The 25,976-nt window shown below is 39.8% G+C and overlaps 1 protein-coding gene across 26 annotated transcripts in view; it reads right to left on the reverse strand.

Moving 5' to 3' along the window:
• The window catches only part of LOC113261161 (dystonin), a 453,463-nt gene that overhangs the window by 171,971 nt on the left and 255,516 nt on the right, over positions 1 to 25,976 (reverse strand). For all 26 annotated transcript variants that reach the window (XM_026507181.4, XM_026507164.4, XM_044387138.3 and 23 more), the window contains 3 exons: positions 17,619 to 17,785; positions 1,062 to 1,174; positions 865 to 971 (listed from right to left, as the gene is read on the reverse strand). In XM_026507181.4, the coding sequence (XP_026362966.3) occupies positions 865 to 971; positions 1,062 to 1,174; positions 17,619 to 17,785 (387 nt within the window). The remainder of the gene's footprint in view (positions 1 to 864; positions 972 to 1,061; positions 1,175 to 17,618; positions 17,786 to 25,976) is intronic.

Consider the following 25,976-nt stretch of genomic DNA (forward strand, 5'->3'; position numbering starts at 1 on the left):
ACCTTTAAATTGGAAAAAGAATTCTTAGCCAACTTATTTCATGAGATTATGAGAGTCGGTAACATTGAAAGTGATTTCAGAAGCGAGATATTCTGGGGCGCCTGGGTGGCTCAGCCATTAAGTGGCTGCCTTCGGCTCAGGTCATGATCCTGGGGTCCTGGGATCGAGACCCGCATCAGGCTCCCTGCTCCGCGGGAAGTCTGCTTCTCCCTCTCCCACTTCCCTCGCTTGTGTTCCCTCTCTCACTGTCTCTCTCTCTGTCAAATAAATAAGAAGAAAATCTTTAAAAAAAAAAAAAAAGAAGTGAGATATTCTACATATAGAAGGATATCAAACACTGCAATGTAAAATATCAGCAGGTTAGCAGGTTAAAAATGAAAACCTCCAAAATTCAGTGGTTTAGAGCTTTTATGTATAAAAGGTTATGTAACTCAAAACAGCCTACTTTATTTATGACAAAGACCAAATTTTTTTTTGAGTTATGCTTTCATGGTAATGGTGGAATAGTGTCATAAAAATGCAAACAGGACTGGTTTATTAAATAGCATCCTAACTCAAATTCCTTAAAGAATATTTGATATTGGGGCACCTGGGTGGCTCAGTAGCTAAGCATCTGCCTTCGGCCCAGGTCATGATCTCAGGGTCCTGGGATCGAGCCCCGCATCAGGCTCAGTGGGGAGTCTGCTTCTCCCTCTGCCCCTAGCCCTGCTCGTGCTCCCTCTCCCTCTCTCAAATAAATAAATAAAATCTTTTTTTAAAAAAGAATATTTCATATTTAGATACTGTAAAAAGCTTTATCAAAGAATTCAGTCAACTGGTCATTACTGAAGCAGCAGCTTCTAGTATGGAAAAACCAATACTCACATTTGCACCAATACCTTCGCCACCTTCAGGGACTTTGGGAAATGCATCATAGAGAGATGACACGTAAGTTATTACTGATTTTTCATCAGGTGAGGAGACATCAACATCTATAAGCAGCAACATAAATTATTTCAAAATGCTGGTAGATTACTTTTGATCAGACTTTCACGCCAGTCCACATCTAATCAGCAACTCACCTTCAGGATCCAGAAGTCTTATAACACCGATTTTTTCTGCTACATAAAAAGCGTGCTCTAAATTTGCAAGGTTGCTTTGAACAGCAACAGTATTCATGTCTATCAGGTCCGGCCTAGGAAAAAATTCACTGTAATTAATTTAAGTTTTCTCACATGCGAATTCAACATTACACTTACATGTTGACCTACTTACAATCACACTTTTGCAAATACTAATACTAAGCCTGTGTTGAAATAGAGATTTTCATCAAATATTTAACACTGATGACTTATCTCAGAAACTTGTGGGCGCCAAAACCAAGTGCAGCAAGGAAATTATAAAAATCTAAATGTATATAACTTTCGACAAAGTCTACGAATTCTTCATCATCAAAATATATATGAATATCTGTCCCATTCAACCTATTTAAGCTCTACTATTCCAACAGCATCCTTCCAATCCAACGAGCATCCTCTCAATGTTTCTCCCCAAACACAAAGTTTTATGCTTTAGTTCAATGCCACATCCGTGGCATCCACCACCCAATGGACAGGATGCCATTTCCCATCATTGCTGTCTTCTCACTATTCACTCATCTTTGCGAGCAGAGATCAAGCCCCACCTCCTTTGCGGAGCCCTCGCTCATCTTCACCACCCTCATTTTTCTCTCTGTTCCCTGAATTCCATTTACTCCTGGGCCTGTGCTGGTCAATTTGGCATACGGAATAATCACATACTTCCCTGCCCTGTTTAACGTGCATGCACATCTTCCTTCTCACAACTGGCCAACTCTAAGTCAGCAAGAACCATGTGTTAATAAACTTTTGTATTTTATCCTTCTGCTGAGACAAAGAGTGGCATAGAATTAGCAGACACTCAGTATATATCTATAGATAAGTTGGTAAGCAGGTTGGTTAATTCTGAATCATAAATGAAAGACTAAGCACTACTAAATAAGCACTACTTTATATCTTCACAAGATTGCATATGAGCATGCCTGTGTATACGCATGCGTGCGTGCACACACACACACACACACACACACACGCATTCCCGTACACCAGACTTCAACTCTTGCTAATTTGTGAGACTTCCGTGATACTCTAAACCACGGGGATACTTTAAAGCTAGGTCTGTCTATATACAAGACCGGAAAAGATTTCCCAAATATGCCTTGTAGGGAAAGCAGCAAAATAGGTTCTTTGGACACTTAACACAAGGCCAAAAGCCAGTCAGGAAACGTTCATCTCAAAGACAAAGCATTAAAAGAATTCAGAAACAAATGTGGAAACTGTAAAACTCAAAAAGAGTGGTATCCACCCCCAAAATCACTCAGTAAGAACCTGCTCATGGAGCTCTCAGGAAGGCTCTCAACAAAGTCCACATTCTGGTTTGCTCAAAATTATCATTCGGGAACTGCACAAAGAGTGGGAGGGCTCCGAGGTCATGGGGGAGGACTGAAATGCAAATTATTTTGAATACTACTTGGAAAGCTGTTCACATGAAAAACTCTTTGAAAATAGATTACTAATCTTAGGAAGATAAGCAGCAATTTGTAGTCTTCTTTTATCTGCTGAGAAAGCAGACTTCCAAAGAAATCTACTTATAGTTTTATACCACTTTGTAAAGTGTTCATAACCTTGAAGTATTACTACCATGACCTACCTACCTATTTCCTGGGAAATTATTAAGAAATTCGTTAATGTTTTTCATAGGCACCAATATGATCACTTAAAAGTGATCCTCCATTTATTATAGAACCAATAAATCTACTGACAGCAATGTAGGTAAATGGCATACTTCTAAAAACAATTTTTTATTCACACAGAAGCTTTCTGAAGAATCTGCCAAATTCAAGTTTACTAAATAGGTGAATATAAGTCTAGACAAAAACAAATTAAAGTTCAAAAAACTGTTTTGCTTTCGTAAAGTTCACACATTTTGAAGAAATAAAAACCAGCCTTTCTGAGTTTATCAAACCTCCCAACAAGAAAGGGCTCGTTGTTATAAGAACCCTGCCATTAGCAAGAACGTAAACACTGAGTAATCCCAGAGGGAATGAATAAAGTCATTGAAGAATCAAGTTTTTGACTAAGAGAATAAAACATAAAACTTCCTTCGGAATGACATAGTCCTTTCAGCACAAAGGCAGCTGTATAATACACTGAGTCTGGGTAAGTCACCTCTTTTATCGTGACTTTTAACACTTGAAAGGAACAAAAACCGAGGTGGTGTTCCTCTATGAAATAGTGGACACAATTCAGCAAAAAGTAAAAAAGAAAACAAAAAACTGTAAAACCACTAGGAAAAACTAGCAGCCTAAAAGTTTTCAAAATTCTATCCCTCCTCGAGCTCATCTCCTAGGTGTTCAGTCATTTTCAGTCTTCCAATCTGCCTTTCCACTCTGCCTGGAGCTGCCAGGAGAGGCTTGTGCGGTGACCCGTCTCTACTTTCCTTCTTCCTTACAGTCTCCCTGGGATCAGATCACCTTTAAAAACTGCAGCTATTTTCCACCTACAGAAGGTTTGTATTTTCATTCGAAAGGTTTTATTAGAGTTTAAGATCTCCTTTTTGTGGAGCTTCAATAGGAAATTTCGTTCCCATTTTTAGGTCTGACTAACCGAAGTTACTACACTGCATACGTGTGCAAGGCGGCACCCAGGTTCCTGTAATGCATTAATCATTCTAATTTCCTTATTTTCTGCAAACCTTTCAAAATCATATATTGTAACACTCTGCCACTGAAAGTAATATGTATTATTTGTCTTTTATGGAAAAAGAGCCATTTATCTAAATCTTAACTTGTGTTGTTATTCTATGAAAATATAATCTTTCCTGAATGACTCATTCTTCATAAATAACAACTTTTTAAAACATACATCTATACCCTACCTTTCTTGCATAAATGATTAAAAACAGCTTACAAAGAAAAGCACAAGAAGATAACAAATTCTACAGTGCAAATATAAAACCAGGATAAGGCCATAAGATGAAACTAAAAGTAAGGCCAAAAAGTGCAATCTATTTATATGCATGCTTAGTACCCTTAGTTTATTTTAAAAATAAAGGGCCAAAAGATATTAAAGTGGCTACTGCCATAATACAAAATAATTCTGGATAAAAGTAATGTTTATTGTTCATACAACAACCATGTTAAAAGAGTATTCTCTCTAGACAAAAAAATATATATACAAGAGACTACACACACATGCGCACACACACAACTACATGCATATCCACATGTATATATGTATGGGCATTTACATATATATTGGTATGTATGTGGATATATATATTATTTATTAACATATATATTAATATATTTTATATACGTTACCACCCACACTAACAGCCAAACTAACGGAACATGAAAACTGTAGAAGATATTTTTTGGCACAGACACGCCAAAAATAACTTTCCAATCCCCAAATACTTTATTAAAATATTAGCTCACATGAGAATTAGATCGGATTCTGAGAGAAAATTTGATGTACACAGTGTTATAAATGGTTGAACATTAGCACAAGAAACTGCCTAAGGCTTCCACATTACACCACGCCAAACACTGAAATGTTCAACTACAAGGAACATGAAACAACGTCAAAATACCTGGAAAGAAAGTACTTAGAAATGGCCGTTGGAACATACTTGAGGGGACACTGATAAAAGTTAGCTAAGAGAAGAGTGCATTAGTGCAGATACCAGATTAACAAATTCTGAACCAAAAACATGATAATGGCTGAAAGGACAGATCTAATGTCAACAGTCAAAGTCCAAATCAGGATTTTTTTCAAAGTATGCAAAATTTATTTAAATTCATAGAACTTATTTGGTTGTGCTGGCTCTCAATTGACACTCAATATTTATTTATTGTGTGGATACAGACCTAAGTTTTGGCTACCCAGGATCGAAACCTTCTTCCGATGTTTGGGAAATTTTCCATTTTAGGAATCATGAGAGAAAGTGAGGAGCAGAGTCCATTTCCCAAAACAAAACAAAAACACATCAGGTTTTCTTTTTGTCTCTTTGCTCAGGAAATAAATGTCCACTGCCTACCTCACCCCCATACATGGAGCTAGCTGATCAATTCATATTCTTCCTGTGAGACCTGGTTTTCTCTGTTTCCAAATGCTCTCTACTATCTTTATTTGTGTATTTACCACAATTTGTTGTAACGTGCACATGTCTGTCTCTCACAGAGAGGTGGGCAGCCTAAAGGCAGAGGCTGTGTTTTACCCATGTTTATAGCTTCAGTATGAAGTATAATGTTCAGCACATGAATGTTGAGAAATGGATAATTAATGAAGAAATGAAAGAGCTCTGAGGGCTAAGAAGGTACCATCTGATACCACTGATTCAAACTCCTAGAGACATTTTCCACCCCAGGTTTGCTCCTTTCTTTCTGTTAATTTCTACAGACAAAGCTACCACCTACAGCTTCCAGTAAGGATTTCAAATCCTTATAAAAATCCACATGGAATAGCTTCTCCATGAACTAAACACACATCCTTTTGAGGTTTCCTAAAGGCCTGTCTCTGCTGCAAACAATCTGGAAAACAGGCATGCACTGAAAACAACCGGCAAGGGATAAATTATAAAGTTTCAAAAAGCATAAATTACTGCTTCTAGGTGCAAGTCCTCCCTTCTAATGCTCTCACGTGCCCTCAACTTCAGCAACTGGTAAAGTTGCCCATTGGAATGTCTGATAAAATAACAATAAACAACAGGGACTAATACATCCTGATAACTACTACTATGTGGCAGGCCATGCAGCGAAGGCTTCAAAGCATTAGCTCGATCTCCCCAACAACGCCACGCAGTGGGCTGTTAGCATCCTGGATTTACAGATGAAAAAACTTAAGGAGATTACACAACTTGAACAAGAACGCCAACTGACAAGGGGCAGACAGCATTTGAACCCAAGTGTGTCTCAGTACAAAGCCTGACCAATTTGCTGCACTATGCTGGCATTATCAACTGAAAACACCCAACATGAAGCTGAAAAATCAAGATAAAGAAAACACAGAAGAATGTATGCTTCTGCTGGTGGAGAAAGTGATACTGATGATGGTAATACAAGAACCACAAGGGAGAGTGTATGTGTGTCAGTGTGTGTACTGGCATACTCAAGAAAATAAACTCCAAGAAAAGAGAATTAGTTCCAGATTGTCACCAAAACAGTACTCATCTATATATACGATACCACTGCTTCCCCCACTTGGAGTGGGCTTCGGGCCTTCATCCAGGATAAAAAAAGACGGGGAAAGCCCTCATCATCCATATTTTTACAAAGTACTCCCCTCCCCCAGGTGATTCTTATCAGGCAAGTCTGGAAACTACATCATCTTTAAATTCTTCTTGTCTCTACTATATCTTTCATTTTCTTTCAAAATTATCCATATTCTGCACTGGCAAAAAAAAAAAAAAATTCACCCTACTATCAGATAATTATGTAACAAGACAAAGACAAAGCAGACACAAACACAAACACGCCTACTGCCTTAGACTCTCAGGAGGAGACAGCAAACTTTTCCCTCTTACCCAGTATTGATTTTTATTGCTTAAATCTAGAGGAAAAGGACCCATTTAGGACTTGGGGGAGGGGGTGGAGACACATTTCACATTAGCCTAACTCTGGAATACACTGTAAAATGATGAAATTTGGAAAAGACAGCATCTGGTGACAGATTTATTAATCAAAATCAAAACCACTTAAATAAACTTTGTGATTTGAGATATTTGATCATTTGAAAGGACACTGAGCAACAATTTTCTTTCTCAATTAAAAAAAAAAGAAAGAGAGAAAGCAGAATGGTGGTTGCCAGAAGTTTTGGGCGGAGGGAGGAGTTCTGGGGATGGATGGTGGTGATGGTTTAATAACGTATTAACATACAAAACGGTAAATGTTATGTTATGTATTATTTTACCACCGTTTTTCAAATTCAAAAAATTTTCAAAAGACAATTTTTACATATTTGAGAGAAAAGGCTCTACTGAGGTGAAAAAAAGTGACAGGGCTATGATTCAGGTGTTCGGTGATTTAGTCCTAACTTGCTCTCTGACTGTGAACACACATCCAGAAACCTGTGTCTCAGTTCCCCTCTACAAAAAATGAAAATCAGGAATTAGGAGACAATCAGGAACTACAAGAATCATCTAGAACTCCAATTATCCCTAGGGAGTATCTTGAGCTATGTCGGGGGGGGCAGAGGGAAGGCATTTTGGGCTGCTATAGCCGTAAGGTCTTAAGAACCAACTGATTTGCCCTCGGTCTCAAGAGAGGATTCATGTGAAAGTACTTGTGAAGCGAAGTGTACAGAGCATATACACAGGAGATTAAAAAGCACTCACTGGCATGTAAAGAACAATGTAATGAAAACGTGAGAGAAGGCCTGACTTGGTGCTTTGGTATGCTAATTATAAGTCATTCTTCCCAGTCAACAAACTAGCAAGTTCATTCATTCATTCAATATTTAATAAGCATCTACTATGAGCCGGGCAGTGAGGCCTTAAGAATATAGATGCTGTGTCTATGGAGAGCTCAGAGCTCCAAAGGGAGTTCAGGAGTAAACCAGGAGAAATCCTGGTGGGAAGAGCACCTAGGCAGAGGGAAAAAGCCTACGTCTGTTCATGCATGGAGGGTGTGTGAGAACAAGACCACTGCCAGGGAGGGGAGCCCATTGCAAGGGGACACATGGTAACAGATGGTGGGATGGATGCAGGGGCCAAGATGATGCAGAATCTCATGAACTTCTTCAAAGATTCTGAATGTTTTTCCAAGAACTATGGAAAAACAGTGAAATGAATTAAGGAGGATTACAGGAGACTAAATGATCAGATCTGAGGTTAGATGCAGAAGAAATCTCAAGTGGTGAAAGTATTCCCACAGAATCCACGTAGGGAACCATAGTGGCTTGCAATGCAAAAGAATGTGGCAGTGGTGGAGAGAAGTAGACAGGCCAGGTGATATCTAGGAGGTCAAATCCACAGATCAGAGGGGTGTGGGCACAGTTGAGAGTCAACACAGAGAGCAAAGAAAGTTAGCAGGCAGCCCTTAGATACTCCCAACATGTACTGGCCTTGTGGCTGAGTCTGCAGATGGAGCTGAGCGGGAAGAGCCCACGAAACAGGAGGGACACCAGGCCAGGGAAGTGCCATAAAAGCTGAAGAAAAAGAGTAGGATTTCAAGAAGAAAAGAATGGACAGTAGGGCCAAAGACTGGGAAGAAAAATGAGGCCTGAAAAATGTCCACTGGATTTAGCCACATGGAAGTCATTCATGACCTCAGAAGAGTTTTGGTGGATTATGGGGTCAGTGGCCACATTCGAGTTGGGAGAAGAATGGATATGGAGTGAAGAAATGAAAATGGAGGGTACAGACAACTCTTTCAAGAAGTCTGGCCTTTACGGAAAGGAATGATGTAAGGCAGTAGATGGAAAAAAAGCACGGAGTTAAAAGAGAAGTTTTGTTTGTTGTGTAATGAGCCAAGGGGCTCTGGCGTGCTTAAAATGCAAGGAGAAAGATCCGTGGAGAGAGAAGAGCTTAATGTAACAAGAAAGAAGGTGTCTGAGGCAATGGCAGAGATGGGATGCAGAGCACAGGAGGAGGGGTGCAGGCCTTGGAGAGGTGGAGAGAGGATTCCCCTATCAAACAGGAGCAAAGACGGGCTAGGACGGATGCAAACGAAGGCAGCTTTGTGTCTTTGGTAGCAAAAAGAAAGACATTTCACTTGCTGGCTTCGATATTGTCTGAGAGCAGGAGTGCAGATCACCAGTTGACAGTGAGGGAGGAAAAGGCAGTGTGAGGGAGAGAAGGGGTGAATTAACCCGGGTAGAAAAGGCTGCTGGTCGGAACCATTTGAAGCTGGTCATCATGGAGTCACCATGAAACCAATCTGCTCTGAAGTCTGACTGCTTCTGGTGTGTTTCACTCCTTGAGTATGTGCACAGACAAAGCAGATAGCTGGGCGTACACACGGTCAGGCCTGGCTGGAGAACTAGTATATCCTCGGCAGCACGCAAGGAACTGAAAGGGATTCTGGGGAAGTTAAAACAACAACAACAACAACAACAACAACAACAACCCTCCATTTACCTAGAAATCAGTCTTAGAACCACCTCTGTACAACCAGAACACTACGCATCCACTTACACACAGAAGCACGAAGCCACATGCGTCACTCAATGTTTGTTCTTCGATAGATCACCCAGTAACGATATGCATCAAATATGCCTCCTTATCCTATGACAGTAGAGCAGCTGCCATAACAAATTCCTGTAGATGACTGTGGGGATTAAATCAAGTTCAGGCTTAGCACGTTCTTACTATTCTTATTGGTGCAAAAAGCCTCTCTGCTTGGCCCCCTCCCCTCGGCAGAAAAAAAAAAAAAAAAGAGACCTGTAACATGGTCTTCGCCTCTCCCCAGCAAATAAACGCGAACATGCAAGAGATCCACCCACAGTTTCGTAAGTGGGTGTAGATATTCCTTTATGCTCATATTTGGGCACATATTGTTGAAAGAAACAAAGCCAAGAAGGTAATTTTCCCCTTTCTCAAATCTAGATGCCTCAATTTATTCAAATTTTCTTCCTATTTTTTTCTACAGAAGGACTCTCTACCAACAAGACAGAGAGCAAAGAATGAAAACCACTATGATTTACATCAGGCTTTGTTAGTACTTTAAGACTGGAATCTAACGTTGGAAATTAAAAGATACCTACTGAATTACAAGTCTCACTCAATTCACAAAGAAATTAACCCCATACAGAGAATAGTTTTTTTGTTTTGTTTTGTTTTTTTAAAGATTTTATTTATTTATTTGACAGAGAGAGACAGCCAGCGAGAGAGGGAACACAAGCACGGGGAGTGAGAGAGGAAGAAGCAGGCTCCAGCAGAGGAGCCCAATGTGGGGCTCGATTCCAGAACGCCAGGATCACACCCTGAGCTGAAGGCAGATGCTTAACGACTGAGCTACCCAGGAGTTCCAGAGAACAGTATTGATATTGATAGAGAAGTAATTCTTTCAATACTTATATTTTAGTGAACTTAAGTAAACCTCTGTCACTAGGGGATAAATACCCCCCCAAAGGGGGTATAAATCAACTTATTTTTTACTCTGATAGAAAATAAAATATTAAGCTACTTCATACCACAAAATAACAAAGGAATATGAATCTGAAAATGAGTCAAAGCAGTATTGCAATAAAACAGATGGATCCTCAAAGAAAAACAGGTGGATAGAAGACATGTTGGCTGCTCCTGACACATAAGGGAAATCCTAGTGTTAGAGAAGGGTAACAATGCCAACAGGAGCCAGGATGAAGATGCATATGTCAGGTTTCCAAGGAAGGGGAGTCTTCCACCAAAGCCCCGCTCCTCCTGAGCTGTACGGTCACGTGCCCCGTCCTGAGTGGGTCAGCAGCAGCACATTGGGAGGGAAGAAGTCTGACATTTGTTACATACTTCCTAAATCTCTGGTATTGTGATAGGCATCTTCTCATATGTTATCTCAAGACAGCCCCCACTGCTGGCACTCTAACTTCTTACATAATCACAGCACTCTGAAATTTGCCAACTTATTTGATCATTTTCCCCCCAAACTCTTAACACATACATGCTTAGACTAATAGCTCGCACACCAAACAGAGGGAAACATAAGCCTGCAATTTCAGCTCTGGCACGTAGCTTAAAAGCTATTAAAAAAAACCAAAAATCAAAAAACACAATTTTATGCATAAAAGGGTAAATGTTAAAAAGAACAGAAAAAAATGAATGGGGTTTAGATCTGCTAGAATGCAATTAACAAAGTAAGGGAACGTTTCTTAAAGGCATTATGGAGGGGAAACAATGCAGAAGGGGTATCTCAATGCAATTCTTCCAGTGGACAATTCAGATATAGGTCTGAAAATTTTAAATGTATTGCCCTTTGACAAAGAAATTCTACTTCTAGGACCTTATTATACCAGCATATTCACACATTTGCACAAAGACACATAGAAAGTCCAACACTTTTTAATAGCAAAAAACATAATGTCCATCAATATGATGCTACTAAATAAATTATGTTACATCCACACATTAGAATAGTCACAGTATTTTAAAAGAATAAGGTAAACCTATTTCTGGAAATAGGTATATATGGAAATAGGTATATATGGAAAGACATCCAAAATAAATTAAGAGGAAAGAAAAATGTGAAACAACATACATGCCATTCTCTCAACTGTGTTTTAGAAAAGATTCTAACAATGCTCAAGATTAGGTGCTTATGTAAATTATACCTCAACAGAGCTGACCCTCCCCCCCCCACCAAAAAATTAGTGGTTGTATATGCACAGAAAATTTCTGGAAGAATATGAAAGAAACTGAACAGTTGCCTCTAGGGAATGGGACTGGGAATCTGGGGAAAGAAATCACATTTCGATGCATACCCTTTTACTTTATTCGAATGTTTTATGTTAATGTATTACATTTTCTGTTAGTTGCTTTTTTTTTTTTTTTAATCACAGATACAACAAAAAGTAGGGCTGTGGCCCAGAATACTTACTGTAGAAACTGCTATAAAACGTACCGGCCTTTCACAGTGAGCTCTGAGAATTCAACTGTTTTGAGTTTATTTGAAAACGTAAATAAGCAATTTGATTTTGCCTCACAAAGTGAAATACTTGTGACTTTTCAAAAAATTAATAACCTTCAGGGCTCTGTGTCTATGCCTAGCCAATGGCCACACACAGCAGAGCCCATACTGTGTGGTGTATGAACACACACTTACACACCCTCATAACTCTGGGTTCTGCAGCCTAAGGGCAGACCTGGTTCTGAAGGAAAAAAAAAAAATCACCTCATCAACACTAATCCAACCTCCTATGGGAACACTTCAAGCCCTAAAGGGCCTCCTCCCAGTATCAAACCAGTCCAATCCAGTTTAGCTTGTAACGTGTGACTACATCCAAGCCTGTGGCTGAATCACAGGCCTCCAGGTCAGACTATTAAAGGCGACTCCGACCACAGCCTTATAGTCTAATCTTCCCAATTACAGCATCTTTAAACATTTAATACAATGAAATATGATGGTCCCAATAAATTCTAATTCAAAATGCAAACAATGAACAAAATAACTGCTATCCAACTACACTCAGACAAGTGAAAAACGTCTGGCAGCCTAATTAGAAAATATTTAAATGGCGTGCTCCTGAACACCATCTGTTTCAAAAAAGTTGAGTCTTACCTGAGTAATATATTTAAAAACGTAATTGTGAAAAGAAGGCCAGGGGCCTCAAAAGGAAATTCACGTGAATGAATGGCAGCATAAATTAAAAACAAGACTAGGACTAACAGATACTAGTAAGCAGAAATAATCTCTGTAAAACACCCCCCCACACACACACACACATTTTTGTCCCGACATACTTAGCATCTCTCTATACCACCACGTCAGGCTCGCCTGGCTCTCCTACACGTTCGCACTCTTCTTTCTGGCCCGTTGGCACACATTCGTGTTCATGCCTGCTCAGGCAGACGTGTTTTCACAGGGAGTGCTGCTGTTTTGGAACCTGGCTTTCATCAATGTTCTAGGGCAGCTATCTACTTGCAGCGACTGATAAATTAAGACAAGTCAGGGGCTGAATTTCAAGCTAGAAGTCAGAGCTTTATTTCTTTCAAAAACAAAGAAAATCAATTTTACCGTGTGATACTTGAGAACACTCTTAGAACACAGAAGAATCCGTTGAACCTTTGTTTGGAACACCTACTATGAAGAACGTGAGCTACTGGTGAGGATTTTCATCCTCTCTATCCAAACTCTGCCAGAGTGACTAGAGTTTAGAATCTACTAGAGTTTAGAATCCCGTGGCTGCGGATTCTCCGTTAATTCTACTTCTCTAGCTTTTAAGCTGCTTAGTCATCGAATGCTTTTGTGACATCCTTTTGATCCAAGTCCATCAAATCCAGCCTTCCTTGTTATTCTTTTCAATGAAAATTAAGGTTAGGGGCAAGAGTGAGGCTTATTTACCCGAGATCTCTCACCAGTTGTGGTTTTCAGTGAAAAGATTTCAATATGCTTTAAAGAAATTTAAACTATACAGAGAAAACAAGTACAAACTAGTACAGATATATGGCAGTCTTATTATTTGAATTCTTTCCATTAAAAACTGAACATAACAAACAGACATTCCTAGAAGGAATTAGGAACAGCTTCCTAAGACAGAATTAATAGAAAACCATAGTGTTTGTATCATTAACCTATTTATTTTTAATTATAGTTGACATACAGTGTTATATTAGTTTCAGATGTACAACATAGTGATTTTATAATTCTATATATTACACTATGCTCATGATAAGCGTAGTTATCATCTGAATTGTTGACCTATTTAAATAGATCCTATAGGGGCGCCTGGGTGGCTCAGTTGGTTAAGCATCCGACTCGCTTTCAGCTCGGGTCATGAGATTGAGCCTTGCATTGGGCTCTACACTGGGCATGAAGCCTGCTTATGATTCTCTCTCTCCCTCTCCCTCTGCCTCTGCCCTTCCCCTCATTTGCACATGCTCACTCTCTCTCTCAAAAAAAAAAAAAAACAAAAAAAAAACAACTAAATATATATATATCTCCTATGGAACTATCTTTTGTAATCTCTTCCACACTAAATCATACTACTTTATCATTCTTATTAGCCATTGTGTAATCCAGGCTCTTTACTTCTTTAGGATAATATGACATACCAAAACTATAGAACAGTTCATTTGTGGTTTTGCTCTTACTTATGCTAAGGCTTTTCATGTTCTCTTATTATTTACAATGTTACTCACTACCTTATGAGTTGTTTGATGCTATTTTCATTGACGGCTAATTCTAAGTTATGCAATTAATGTTGTTCCTCATTAATTTCCTACAAGGGACAAAGATCTTTAGTTGGAATTTATAAATGTACTATTCATTTAGTCATTTCTTAAATTCATCAAGAATCTTCATATATCTTTGGTGAATATCATTAGTTTTCAACACTGCACTATCCAGTTGCTCAGGTCAACAGCTCCATTTCTTGATATCTACTTTGCCTGCCGGGGATTATGATAAGTAGTTATACAGAAGCCTATGAGGACTTGAGACTCCAGACTCACTTCCATCATTTGAAAGATAAGTCATGCTGAGCATATTAGTTTCCCTTCCGAGCCCCAGTTTCTTTAATTATTTAATAATTTGATCATTTAATACAAAAATAAAAATGGAAATGGTGTCAGCTCTTTCATAGGACTGTGATCATTTTAAAAGCTATCATATATAAAAACAACTAACACAGAAATTGATACATGGTCAACAGTCTGCACAGATTTCTTGGGTGCCTTCTATGCGAGTTACTTTCTTTTTAACTTCAGGGATCATCTATAAATTAGTCTTACGATAAAAATCTCTCTTCATTTTTACTTCATGTTAGTAAAGTACTGCTTACTGGTATAAACAAACATTCTCTCTACCTCAAAAGTCATATTCTTATACGGGTGCACTAATAAAAATATATGCTGGACAATCCAAATTAATGTACTTGATTAACTTTTTTGACAGTATTTACAGTAATACAAAATCTGAAGGATGCTATGGCTATTACTCTGTCCCAACTTCAGATCAGTATTTCTAAATCTTCAGAAGATAATTACATAAAAATCTGATGAGATCACCTACTACAAATGATACTGGTTTACTTTTCAATGACGAACAGTATCCATTTTCCTTCTAATCTCCAGAGAAATCTTTCATATTCTCTCTAGGGCATGCAAGCTTACTCCCTGAGGAGCCCCACATCCCTCTTTCCAGCCACGGCAGCAATCTGAAGGTTCTTTCCTGCTAAGCCCTCACTCCCTCTTAAGATCCTTATCGACCAAGTATTCCATACAGTTAGACTTGGTATTTGAGTACATACCAAACCCATGTACCACCTCAGATCATTTTTAGTACATAAGTCAAATTGAACTCATATTAAAAAAAGTCTTTTTACCCAAAAAATATACCCAAAACCCAATTAAGTGGATATGTTTCTACGGCAAACCCAAATACATCACAAAATTTATGGAAATAATTATCAAGAGAAACAACTATAAATTAGACACTACTCTCTAAATGTGATTACTACCGTTCAATATCCAAAAATCTGCTCATAGGGATTTTACAATTGTTTATAACTTTCTCATTTCCCCCCTTTGGTATTTTAACGCATTCAACAGTGAAAATTATGTGCAGTTCAACCCTATGCATTTAATTCTTACACATGCTAGAAGAAAAATACTCAATTATTTTTTAAATAAAAAGAGAAGCCTGAGGACCTTAGCTAAAAATACAGTTCCACACATGAAAGGTTTCTTCCAGTGAAAAAGGCCACTGTAATATTTTATGAGGCACAGGATAACTTAACAACCTTCAGCAACAAAGAAATCTTGTGAGGACTTAAACCTGATACTCCCTATTTTTACCATGAATTCCAACAAGGAAAAACAAAGCCAACTAGGAAATCGAAGTTCAAAGTTAAAGCTAAATGATTTTCTAAAGTGATCACTCTATCAGATTAAAAGTTCAAAACAAATAACATTCACAAGATCCAAATTCTCTCCTAAAGCAATATGAGCTCTATAACATTAAACTTCCCTAGGAAATTTCACCATCTCTGACATACAGTGACTTACTTAAGTACTTAGGAGAAAAACGCGCAGCATGCATATACTAATTTGTACTTCTACTCCTCCACAAGTATTGAAGAAACAATGTCTGGAGACCATTGTTTATAAAAGTCCACTATTTTAGAAGAATAGCTGGCTTCTAAATGCTTTGCTTCTATTTAAAACACTTCAAAGAGAAAAGAGCACACCCTCAAAGATGCATCATGACATAAATCCTTCAGGTATAACAATCCAAATATTTTTATTCAAAGGCCAAGAAGATCTTATCATCCCGGGTATAAAAGGTGCCCAACTACACAGCCTTCTGATGGCCTCATGTTTTAAGTCACATGAGAAGTGCATTGTGATAACTGAAATGTCTGTAACCACTAAACCCTCTTGGCACTGTGTTACTCAAGGAGATCTGGTACTTTATTTTCAACATGTGCAGGCAAGTTGATTCTGGTTTTTCTCCTTAATCAGGCAGACTATCCCTACCTCCACAGAAATGTTGTTCCATAAAGAAAGCAGACTACTGCAGTGTTTTAGAGGGGCTGTGGGTGCGGATGCCTGGGAGATTCGTTACAGTGTTACTGATGTTGGAATTTCCAAAATAAAAATGAGAGAAAGAGAAGAATGGGAGAAAAAAGGGGAATGAAAGGAAAAACAGAAAGAGAAAGGAGAGAGATGGGGAGAATGGGATTTTAAATCACGCAGACCTGGATTAAAATCTCAGCTCTATAATGTATTAGTGGCATAACCTTGGCAAACCCAAGGCTCCTCCTCTGTGAAAGTGGGATAACAACAGTCCTGGTTTTGTGGGACTGCTGGGAGACCTGAATGAGATACCATAAGGAAAGCAATGAACAGAATGCCTCATGTATAGAAAGCTAACAAAATATTAACTACTCTAACTAATTATTGTTTTTATCAAATAAGTTTGTTAGTCTAATGAGTTATAGCTTTAGCTTTCTCTAGGAAGACGGTTCTTTGACAACATGATGTAATTTTTGCAAAACTAAGAAAAGTAACTGAGATCAAGAAATACATTGTTTTTAGTAAATATTTTCTGGGGATCTAGCTCCTTATAGGACAATAAAAGCATGGAGTCAAAAACCAGAGGCCCTGGGTCTGAATCTCAAAGCCGCCTCTTGCTGGCTATGTGACTATAAGCAAGTTTAACTCTGTGCCTCAGTTTTTGTCTGTCAACTGGGGATGACAATGTTCCTGGAGGGATGCTGTGAAGACTAAATAAATTAATACACATAAAACCTGCTTAGGATAATGTCTGGCACTTAGTAAGCGCTATGTCAGTATTAACTGGGATTTAGTTGTTAATAATTCTCAGCAGATGGGGCATCTGGCTGGCTCAATCAGAAGAGCACCGACTCTTGATCTCGAGGTCATATGTTCGAGCCCCATGTTGGGTGTAGAGATGAATACATGAAACAAACTTAAAAAATAATAATAATAATAATTCTTACCAGAAAACCACTAACCACCCTAAAGCTGGCCACTTTTGAACCCCGCTACTCCCTAGAGTAATGAGCCTAGGAGACTATAATTTGGACATGCGTGAGCTCTAAATTGAAACTAAACCCTCACCCCTACCATTGATCAGTCCTCTGTGTGCAAAACTGTGCTCATCTGCCTGAAGATTCTGTGTTATCAGAGCTCACTATCTGCCAAGTTACCAGCAAAATCCAAAGGCATATTATAGCTATGAGAGTCTGTGTGTGTGTGCAAGCTCAGAGTGATGATCTTGGAGCGGTGGGACTGTGATGTTTCTACTTGTGCCTGGTCTGCATTTTCTAACTTTCTGCCGTGCACATGTATTGCTGCTGTAATAATAAAAGGTTATTTTGAAATCTGGAAATGGAAGAAACACTTCTCATATTTGTCTAAGGAAAAAGACCCCAGCAATTCCATACCTGTATTTATGAATGATGGCATTAAATAGTTTTCCATCTCTCCAGCAGGTAGTGAAATTTTCACACCGTATTCCAGCATAACCCTCTGTTGCCTGCTGCGTCCACAGTAGCAATCTCTCCTTAGCAGACATATCCTCTGACTCTCCAGTAACATGGATATCAGATATCTAAATATAATAAAAAGTGTTAAAATGTTAGGAAGCTAGCTCAGACCGAGAACCTACTATGCGCCAAGAACTTGGCAAGTGTTATTTTACTTAATCCTAATTCTCACGAGAAAGCTAAGTATATTCTCCCCATTTTTACATACAGTGGAAACTCAGTTTCAAAGAGGTTCACTGATAGAAAACTAGGATTTAACCCAAGCATCTAGGTTTTTTTATTATGCCAAAATGTCACAGCATTGAAAATTCTAATTTTCAATGAGATTCCTCTTTTCCAACCAGATCTGTTAAAACAACTCAACCAAATGTTTTTTCAAGTTCAAGATCAAAAGTAAAAGCTACAAATTAATCTACATTACCACCTACAGAGAAGGATTTGATCCAACAGGTATTCTGTGTAAAGAACAAAGAAGGTCCCCAATTTACTACATTACGTAACAATTTGACCTAAAGTCTCTTTAACTTTCTCATGAGTCCTTGTTCAGCTTACTCAAGATGAAATCTGTATTAACTGACTTTTCCCTATACTTTATTTGTTTTCATTAAATTTTCTAAAAGTCTCTTCCACTAAATAAAACAGGTCACCAGTTCACATGACTTACATTTTCTCAAGAACCTCTCTAATAAGGGTCCTACTTAATCTGCTGATACTGACATTAAGGCACAAAGTGACTCTACCAGGGGTCACACAGTGATTCCAAAGCTGGGATTAACACCAACAAACAACTGTTCCCTCAATCAGTGCAGGCTGCAAAGCCAGGGGATCAAGGAGGCAGGTGGGAAGCCAGGATCAGGGTGAATAAATAAGGAACTGGAAGCAATACATAGGGAGTCACAAATCATTTTGTAACAGGAAAAACATCAGTAAAGTCATGAGATTGGCTTCTAGTCCTGGCCACTAGTCCCATAGCTTTGAATAATTCATTTCAGGTCTGTGAGTCAACTTCCTCATCTATAAAATGAGGAGGTAGGAGGTAGACGCAGATCATGTTTAGGACTCTTTTCAGTCTAAAGTCCGACTCAGAGACTAAATACAACACTGAAGTCAGAGGTCAAAACAGGCAGAATCAAGCCAACTGAAAGTAGAAAATTTTAACAACCCAGACTGAAGAAAGCCTTTTACGTGCAGCAGTGCTAGGCTCAAACAGGAAGCCCTTTATTCCTCCCAGCTGCCACAAGAGCTGGCCAACTGGGGACCCCGTGCAGGCTGCGGCAGTTAAGGCCCACGGCAGGCCTGGCAGCCCTAACAACACCACATGGACCCTTTCTCCACTACTCGGCACAGACCACCATGCCCTGTGGAGCTCACTCCCAGCCATAGTCTGAGACATCCTCCTTGACAGATAATTGGAAAGCGGAGCACAGTGTCTCTATTTTTTAAAGATTTTTATTTATTTATTTGAGAGACAGAGAAAGAGAGAGAGCAAGAGCGCGCTTGCGCCGACACGCATGAGTGGGGGGAGGGGCCGAGGGAGAGGGAAAAGCAGACTCCCTGCTGAGCAGAAAGCCCAAAGTGGGGCTCGATCCCAGAGCCCAAGGCAGATGCTTAACCAACTGAGCCACCCAGACATCCCCGTATCTCAATTTAATCATCTTTCCTAAGAATCTGTGCTAATCTCCATAGCACAAAAAGAACTATGTGCATACATGAACACCTTATATAGACTACACAGGAAGAATTCCTTTTTCTTTTTCAATGTGGAAAAAAAGAACAGAAAAACCACCAATATTCTTCCATACAATTTCCAACTGATACTCTAAAATTATGCTAGAGAGGGGCACCTGGGTGGCTCAGTCAGTTACACTTCCAACTCTTGATTTCGGTTCAGGTCATAATCTCAGGGTGCTGAGATCAACCCCCGCCCCCCAACTCTGCATTCAGCACAGAGTCTGCTTGGGATTCTCCTTCTCCCTCTCCCTCTGCCCCTCCCCCCAACTTGTGAACTCTCTCTCATTCTCTAAATAAATTAAAAAATAAGATCTTTAAAAATCCATAAATAAAATAAAATTATGCTAGAGAGCATTTCTAGCACATCCCAGGAGCTTAAATCCCATCTCCACCATTCATGTTCCAGTTCCTCAACTGCTTTAAGTCCGTTCTCTGACTTGTAAAATAATGATGGTAATAGTTATTACACTGTGTTGTGAGAATTTGACAACATGAACACAGGTAATGTCAGCGATTTTATCACTGTGGTTTTTATTATTCGTTTTGACAAAGGGGGAAGCAAAAACTTAGTTTTTTTATTCTCCCAATTCTCCTACTATAAAGGGAAGTAAAAAATAAAGTTTTAAAATTTGCTGCCTCAAACAAATCAAAATCTGTAAAAACAAATGTTCAGAGAAATGAATCTAGGAAACGGTGAATGAGAAAGTTGAGTCTCCAGGTAAAATCTGACAACACGTTTCTCTTAGCCTTACGAACTATAAGATCAACTGCTTCTGGAAACCCTTACACCATGGGAGCTACAAGGGTGGTAATTACAACTATATCAAGAAAAAGGAGGTAGCTGGAGAGAGGGGTGACTATTTTCTGCAGGTCAAGAACCATGCCAGTCCAGTCACTGAATTACCTATTCACGAGGGAAGTCAGTAAATTTCGACTATAAGGTAAGTTTAATAGGTTCAAGTGTTGCACAGCATTTTACCGAAGGAAGGATAATAAAGGAAGGGCAGTTTAGAGTATGAAAACAGTCTAAATAGCAACCAGGAGAAAGTAATATAGTCTTATTAAATAAGGTTTCAATGGATGAATTTCAGATTATTACTCCCACACACACTATTTCAGACTGTTACACTGCATACACTATTTAAAAACCTGTGATTTTCAAATGTTACAAACCAAACTTTAACATACCAAAGACTGCTAACACACTGACTCATTTTCAGCTTTTCCTGCTATTTCCAATTACTTGAGTATTATTCCTACAGGGAAAAATCAAGGTATTTTTTTAAAATCTCCTGTTACCACTAACCACTACCTCTCTGAGTATACCAAACTTTTCATGATACTGTGCAACCAAAATCAAAATGAGAAATAAATTAAACTCTAAAAATTAAGTCTGTAGTCATCACTGACGACCCAGCTTTAAAATCTGTGCATTCAGCACCCATCAGCCTGACTGCTCCGTCAGTGACGGGTCAGGTCTGATTCCGGGAAGTAATTGCGCTTCCTCCCTTCAAACCCTGGAGGTGATACGGAGATCAGAGAAGGTGTGCGTTCACGCCGCCTGGGTTCAGATCCCAACTCCAACAGTTCACGGGACTGTGACCGACAGCCATTCCCATCATCGCTCTAAAATCCATTTTCCTCATTCCAAAAACTTAAACGATGACATCACCATTCCCACCTCCCTGAGTGGTTCTACAGATTCCATAAAAGAAATCCACATCCACGCTTCGTCCAGTGCCTGGCATGTAGAAACCTCTATAAATATTAGCTTCTCCCGCCGCAGTTTTACTAGCCGTGCTGGCCGCTTCAAGTTTCTCACCAACAACCTGTCAGCTAGCGCCGAAAACAAACAAAATCCTCTCTAGCCAAGTCCCTTTGGGAAACTCAAAGCCCTCAGGCCTCATATCCAGGTCACTGCTGGCTCCCAGCCATATGCAGGCTATTCCTGCCACCGAGTCTCCCGTGCCTGTATTTCCTCCCTGCCTCATCTCTCCTGACCCCACATGACCCCATTCTCACGCTTTCCAGAAATGTCTACTCTGTGGTAAACAAAGTCTCCGACCTCTTCAGGACCTTACACCGCTTCTACCATTTTACTGAACCAGGTATGCCCCTCTTGCCCCAGGTCAAGCCCCACCCAGCCCCCAGGCCCGTAGGCAGGGCAAGTGTATTCTAATCCCCCCCCCCCCCCCGTGACACAACCGATAGTTGTCCAACCATAACCCATAGGTCCCAAGACCTCATTTTTACATCACAGACCACTCTTGTACTACCACCTTCTTCTTTTCCTTAAAAATGATCCTGCATGTCCCCACCCCAAGATCCGACATCTGGCTCAGCGTGTTCCTGTCTCCATCCTGTACAGCGCCCTCGCAGTCCACCTTCTCTCCGCACCATCTGCTACATCCTGCATCTCAACGCCAGGATTAGCCCACCTCAGACATCTAACTTCCGATGGCGAGTTCCTGTTCTTCCACTTTCATTCTCTATCCCCAGCTATGCCACTTATCCTGCTTCATCAACATCTCACATTCCTTGACTTGTCCAGTTGTGTCCCACTCTATTAGCCCTCTTTTATCTTCACCTCCTTCTCTATCTGGCCTATACAACATGATCCACCACTTCAAATAATTTCCTCAACTCCCTCACAACCTTCTCCTTGCCCTGCAACCCCCTGGCCAAAGCCCAACCCTGGTCAAGTCGGCTGTATGTCTCCTCTACTTGCACCCTATGCTAAAAGCTTCACTGGAAAACCATAGTTCCATGTGGGCTGCTGCCCCACAAATTCCAGCTCCACAATGCGGCTAAGCACTCTAAGAAACCTGGCACTTCTTCTTGGTGTCCTAATTGGCCAGTTTTTCCACCCCTCACAATATCTCTTTCAATATCCTTTACCATTTGCAAGAAACTCCCTAACCCACCACCCCCTTACGTTTAGCACTTTTTTTTTTTTATCTTTCTTTATAAAGAAAACAGCAACATGAGTAAGAACACCCTCCCCTCCCTATCCTGCTACCCACAAACTTGGCTTCTACCTGACCTGCTTTTCTCCTATGCTCAGAATCCTTCCACCTCCTGCCTCCTGGGAATCTCACTCTATCAATCATTCCCTCCTCATCTGGGTCTCTGCTCTCAGTACTTAAAATGCCCAAGTCTCTTCCATCCTAAAATAAATATAAATAAACAAGCTTCATAAACTCAATTCCGCTTTACTTATCATTGTTTCTCTCTCTTCCCAGTAAAGCAACAGAAAAACAAAAAAAACTCTGTATCTTTTATGGTTTTTTTTTAAATGATTTTATTTTTGTATTTTTTACCTTTATTATCTTTACCTGTCAACCTGTGGTGACTTGGCTTCCATCCCAATCACTCCACTAAAACTAAGTAGCAGTGACCAGATAAGAAAGTGAGGGAGGTTCCTACTCGTGACTTGATTTTCCCAATGAAAAGAGGAAATCAGACGGTGAAATGTAACAGAGGAAGTGGTGGACACAAAAGGAGGGAGGTCACACGGCACCTGGAGAGCTCAAAGATACGGTGAGCATTCAGCTGCTACCTCCTCTCCCATAGTCTCACTTATTCCCTAAGCACTCACAAATGTCTGCTGTCATACCACTCCTAGGCACTGGTCAGACAACCGTCCCCATGGAGTCTGCAGTCTAATGACAGAAAAACATCCTACAGAAGAGCTCAAGGGTTGCTTTCCTATCTGCCCATTTTTTTTATAAGATTTTATTTATTCATTTGAAAGAGAGAGAGATAGCAAGAGAGAGCAAAAGCAGGGGGAGGAGCAGAGGGAGAGGGACAAGCAGACTCCCTGCTGAGCAGGGAGCCTGACATGGGACTCGATCCCAGGACCTTGGGATCATGACCTGAGCTGAAGGCAGAAGCTTAATGGCCTGAGCCATCCAGGTGCCCCTCGATCCATGCATTTTCCAATCCTGATCTCTCTCAGGCATCTGTCACTGGCAGTCTCTCCTCCCTGGCTTCCCTGATGTCACTCCTTCCTGGTTTTTCTCCTGCCTCTCTGGCCTGTCCTTCTCAGTTTTCTGCTACCCTTCCTTTAGTGCTGTTCCTCAGGCTCGATCCTCAGCCCGCCCCTCTTCCCACTCTCCCTAGATAAGCTCATTTTCTACAGTAGTTTCAACTGCCCCCTCATACTGATGACTCTGGGATCCCTATGTTATGCCCACACCTCACCCTTGAACTCAAGACCTATAAATCCCATCTCCCTCATGAACACTTCTGTCAAAGCAGTAACACTAACCATATACTGAGCGCTTCAGTGAGCCAGACAGTGTACTCAAGCGATTCCCAGATATCATCTCATCACCATCACAACACAGTCTCATTTTACACACAGTAACAAAGCACGAAGTGGTTATGTGACTTGCTCAAGTGCACAAACTACTAACACGCAGAAGTAAAACTTGGACTTGAATCTATCTGGCTCCACTGTGCTTTATCATACAACCTCTTCAAACTCACTACAGAGAAAAGTGAATTGTCCTTTCTCCATCCTGCTCGTCCTTCTGTATTCATAGCTTGGAGGATGGCCCCATCATTTACCCAGTTGCCCCCAAATCAAAAACCCTGAAGTCCACCTTGATGCCTTTTTCTCTGTCCATACCTACCTTCAATTGGCCACACAGTCCTATGCAGTCTCATCTCTCCTCCCTCCCCTTCAACACTCACCCAAAAAAACCTCCTCATGCTCCAGCCACACTGAACCGCTCCTTGTTCCCTCAATAAGAATACATTTCCACAGGATACTATGCATTTATATATGCTCCTTCTTACCTACAGAATGCCCTCGCCAGCTGCCACCCCACTCAAGCCCTTCACTCTTCTGTCCCTTTGAGGAAACCCTAGCTGATTCCACGTCCAGGGTCTGTGGGAGACGTCCCACCATCCTCTGTGCTCCCACAACAGCCCACACATACTGCTATACCAGTACATGTTGGGTATCATTATTACCTGTTGATAGATCTTCTCTCCCTCTAACACACGGGCAAATACACATAAAATAACAGTGTCTTGCTTATCTTAGTATTCCAGTGTCTAACTCAGTCACTGCTTGGCACATAAGAGACAGTAAATGCCCCACGAACTATGTCTTTGTGACTGAGTTTGGTATCTGTGGAATCCGAATTATTTCATTCGGCAACCAGGATATCCTTGATCACTTCTGCTTCATCATAGACTTCAAGGTCCCACACAGGAAGGAGAGGCTTTATTACCTACAGTGGATGTGCAAACTCCAACCAACAAAACTGATGCACCCATAAAAATGTCACTTGACCAAGTAGGTTTTTGTCTGTTTACTACTGACACAATAGAAATGACACATTTCACAACCTTTTTCAAAAAATTTATTTTGGCACTATATAAAAACAGGCTAAATCTAGTATTCTCTAAGTTCAAGGCAAGTATGATGAGAGGAGGTCAAAATGTTTGAATTAAAATGTCTTTATATTACAAGTTCAAGTGAGCGTCAATGTCAATCTCATGGTATCTTTTAAGACACAATTGTGATAGGTCATTAGAATGGTACTGGGCTCAGCAAAGCTTCCGCCTTCTTCTAGAACCAAGTATCACTACTGGGAATCTCAAGTTCATATGAACTGTCATGTCTGGTCTGCACCTGAGGAGCTTTCTATTTTATTTACAATTTAAATAATTCTTTTGGCTTATTTTCTTTAATTTTTCAACTAAGCAACTCCACTGACCTTTTTTTTTTTTTTTTGGCATTATCTGCTTTAAATGTGAAATTTCAGTAAATAGTTTATCACAGATTCTGCTTAAATTTACTTTTAGTTTTATCAGATATATTTGGTTCAATTCCCACATGAAAATGGTACTTAATTGGTTGAAGCAAATTAGTAGAAAAATACCCAATCTTCATACACTTTTTGCTAAATATACTTAAACTGAATTGGCCAAATCTTTATTTCACCTGAATTACAGAGGAAATGTTATTTCCTTGTCACTACTGGGCTAGAGCAAGAAAGAGTAATTTGCCTTTTACCACCATTCTGTGTATGTCTATTCCTCTTCCAAGATAGTTCAAACCGAAATTAGAAAGAGGAATCTACAAGACTTTTACGTGAAGTGCAAGTATTTTCCAGAGCCCTGACAAAAGCTGGTTTACAGAGAAGAGTTCCGTTAAAAATATGCGACAGTAAGGCATTCTCAAAAACTGCATGGTCATGTTATTAGAAAGTGGGTTCTCCAACGGGGATCCTAAAAGCACGGTTCCTACTGGAAATAGAACAAATGCTCAGAAAAATCTAACCATTTAGAGAAGAAGTCCTCAAACCCATTTGAATTAGAAATATGGCTGCAGGCTATATATTTTAGCAAAATTTTTTTGAGCCATGTAGGGCATAAAAAAAGAATCCAGATACCAAGTATATGAAATCATTTTCATAGTTCAGGATCCTGAGCCTTCAGAATAAAGAAGTCACAATTTCTATTTTATCTTTTCACTCCATAGAAGATCAAAAACTGAAATTAAAAAAC

This window comes from Ursus arctos, unplaced genomic scaffold (assembly GCF_023065955.2).
Source record: "Ursus arctos isolate Adak ecotype North America unplaced genomic scaffold, UrsArc2.0 scaffold_29, whole genome shotgun sequence".
NCBI lineage: Eukaryota > Metazoa > Chordata > Mammalia > Carnivora > Ursidae > Ursus > Ursus arctos.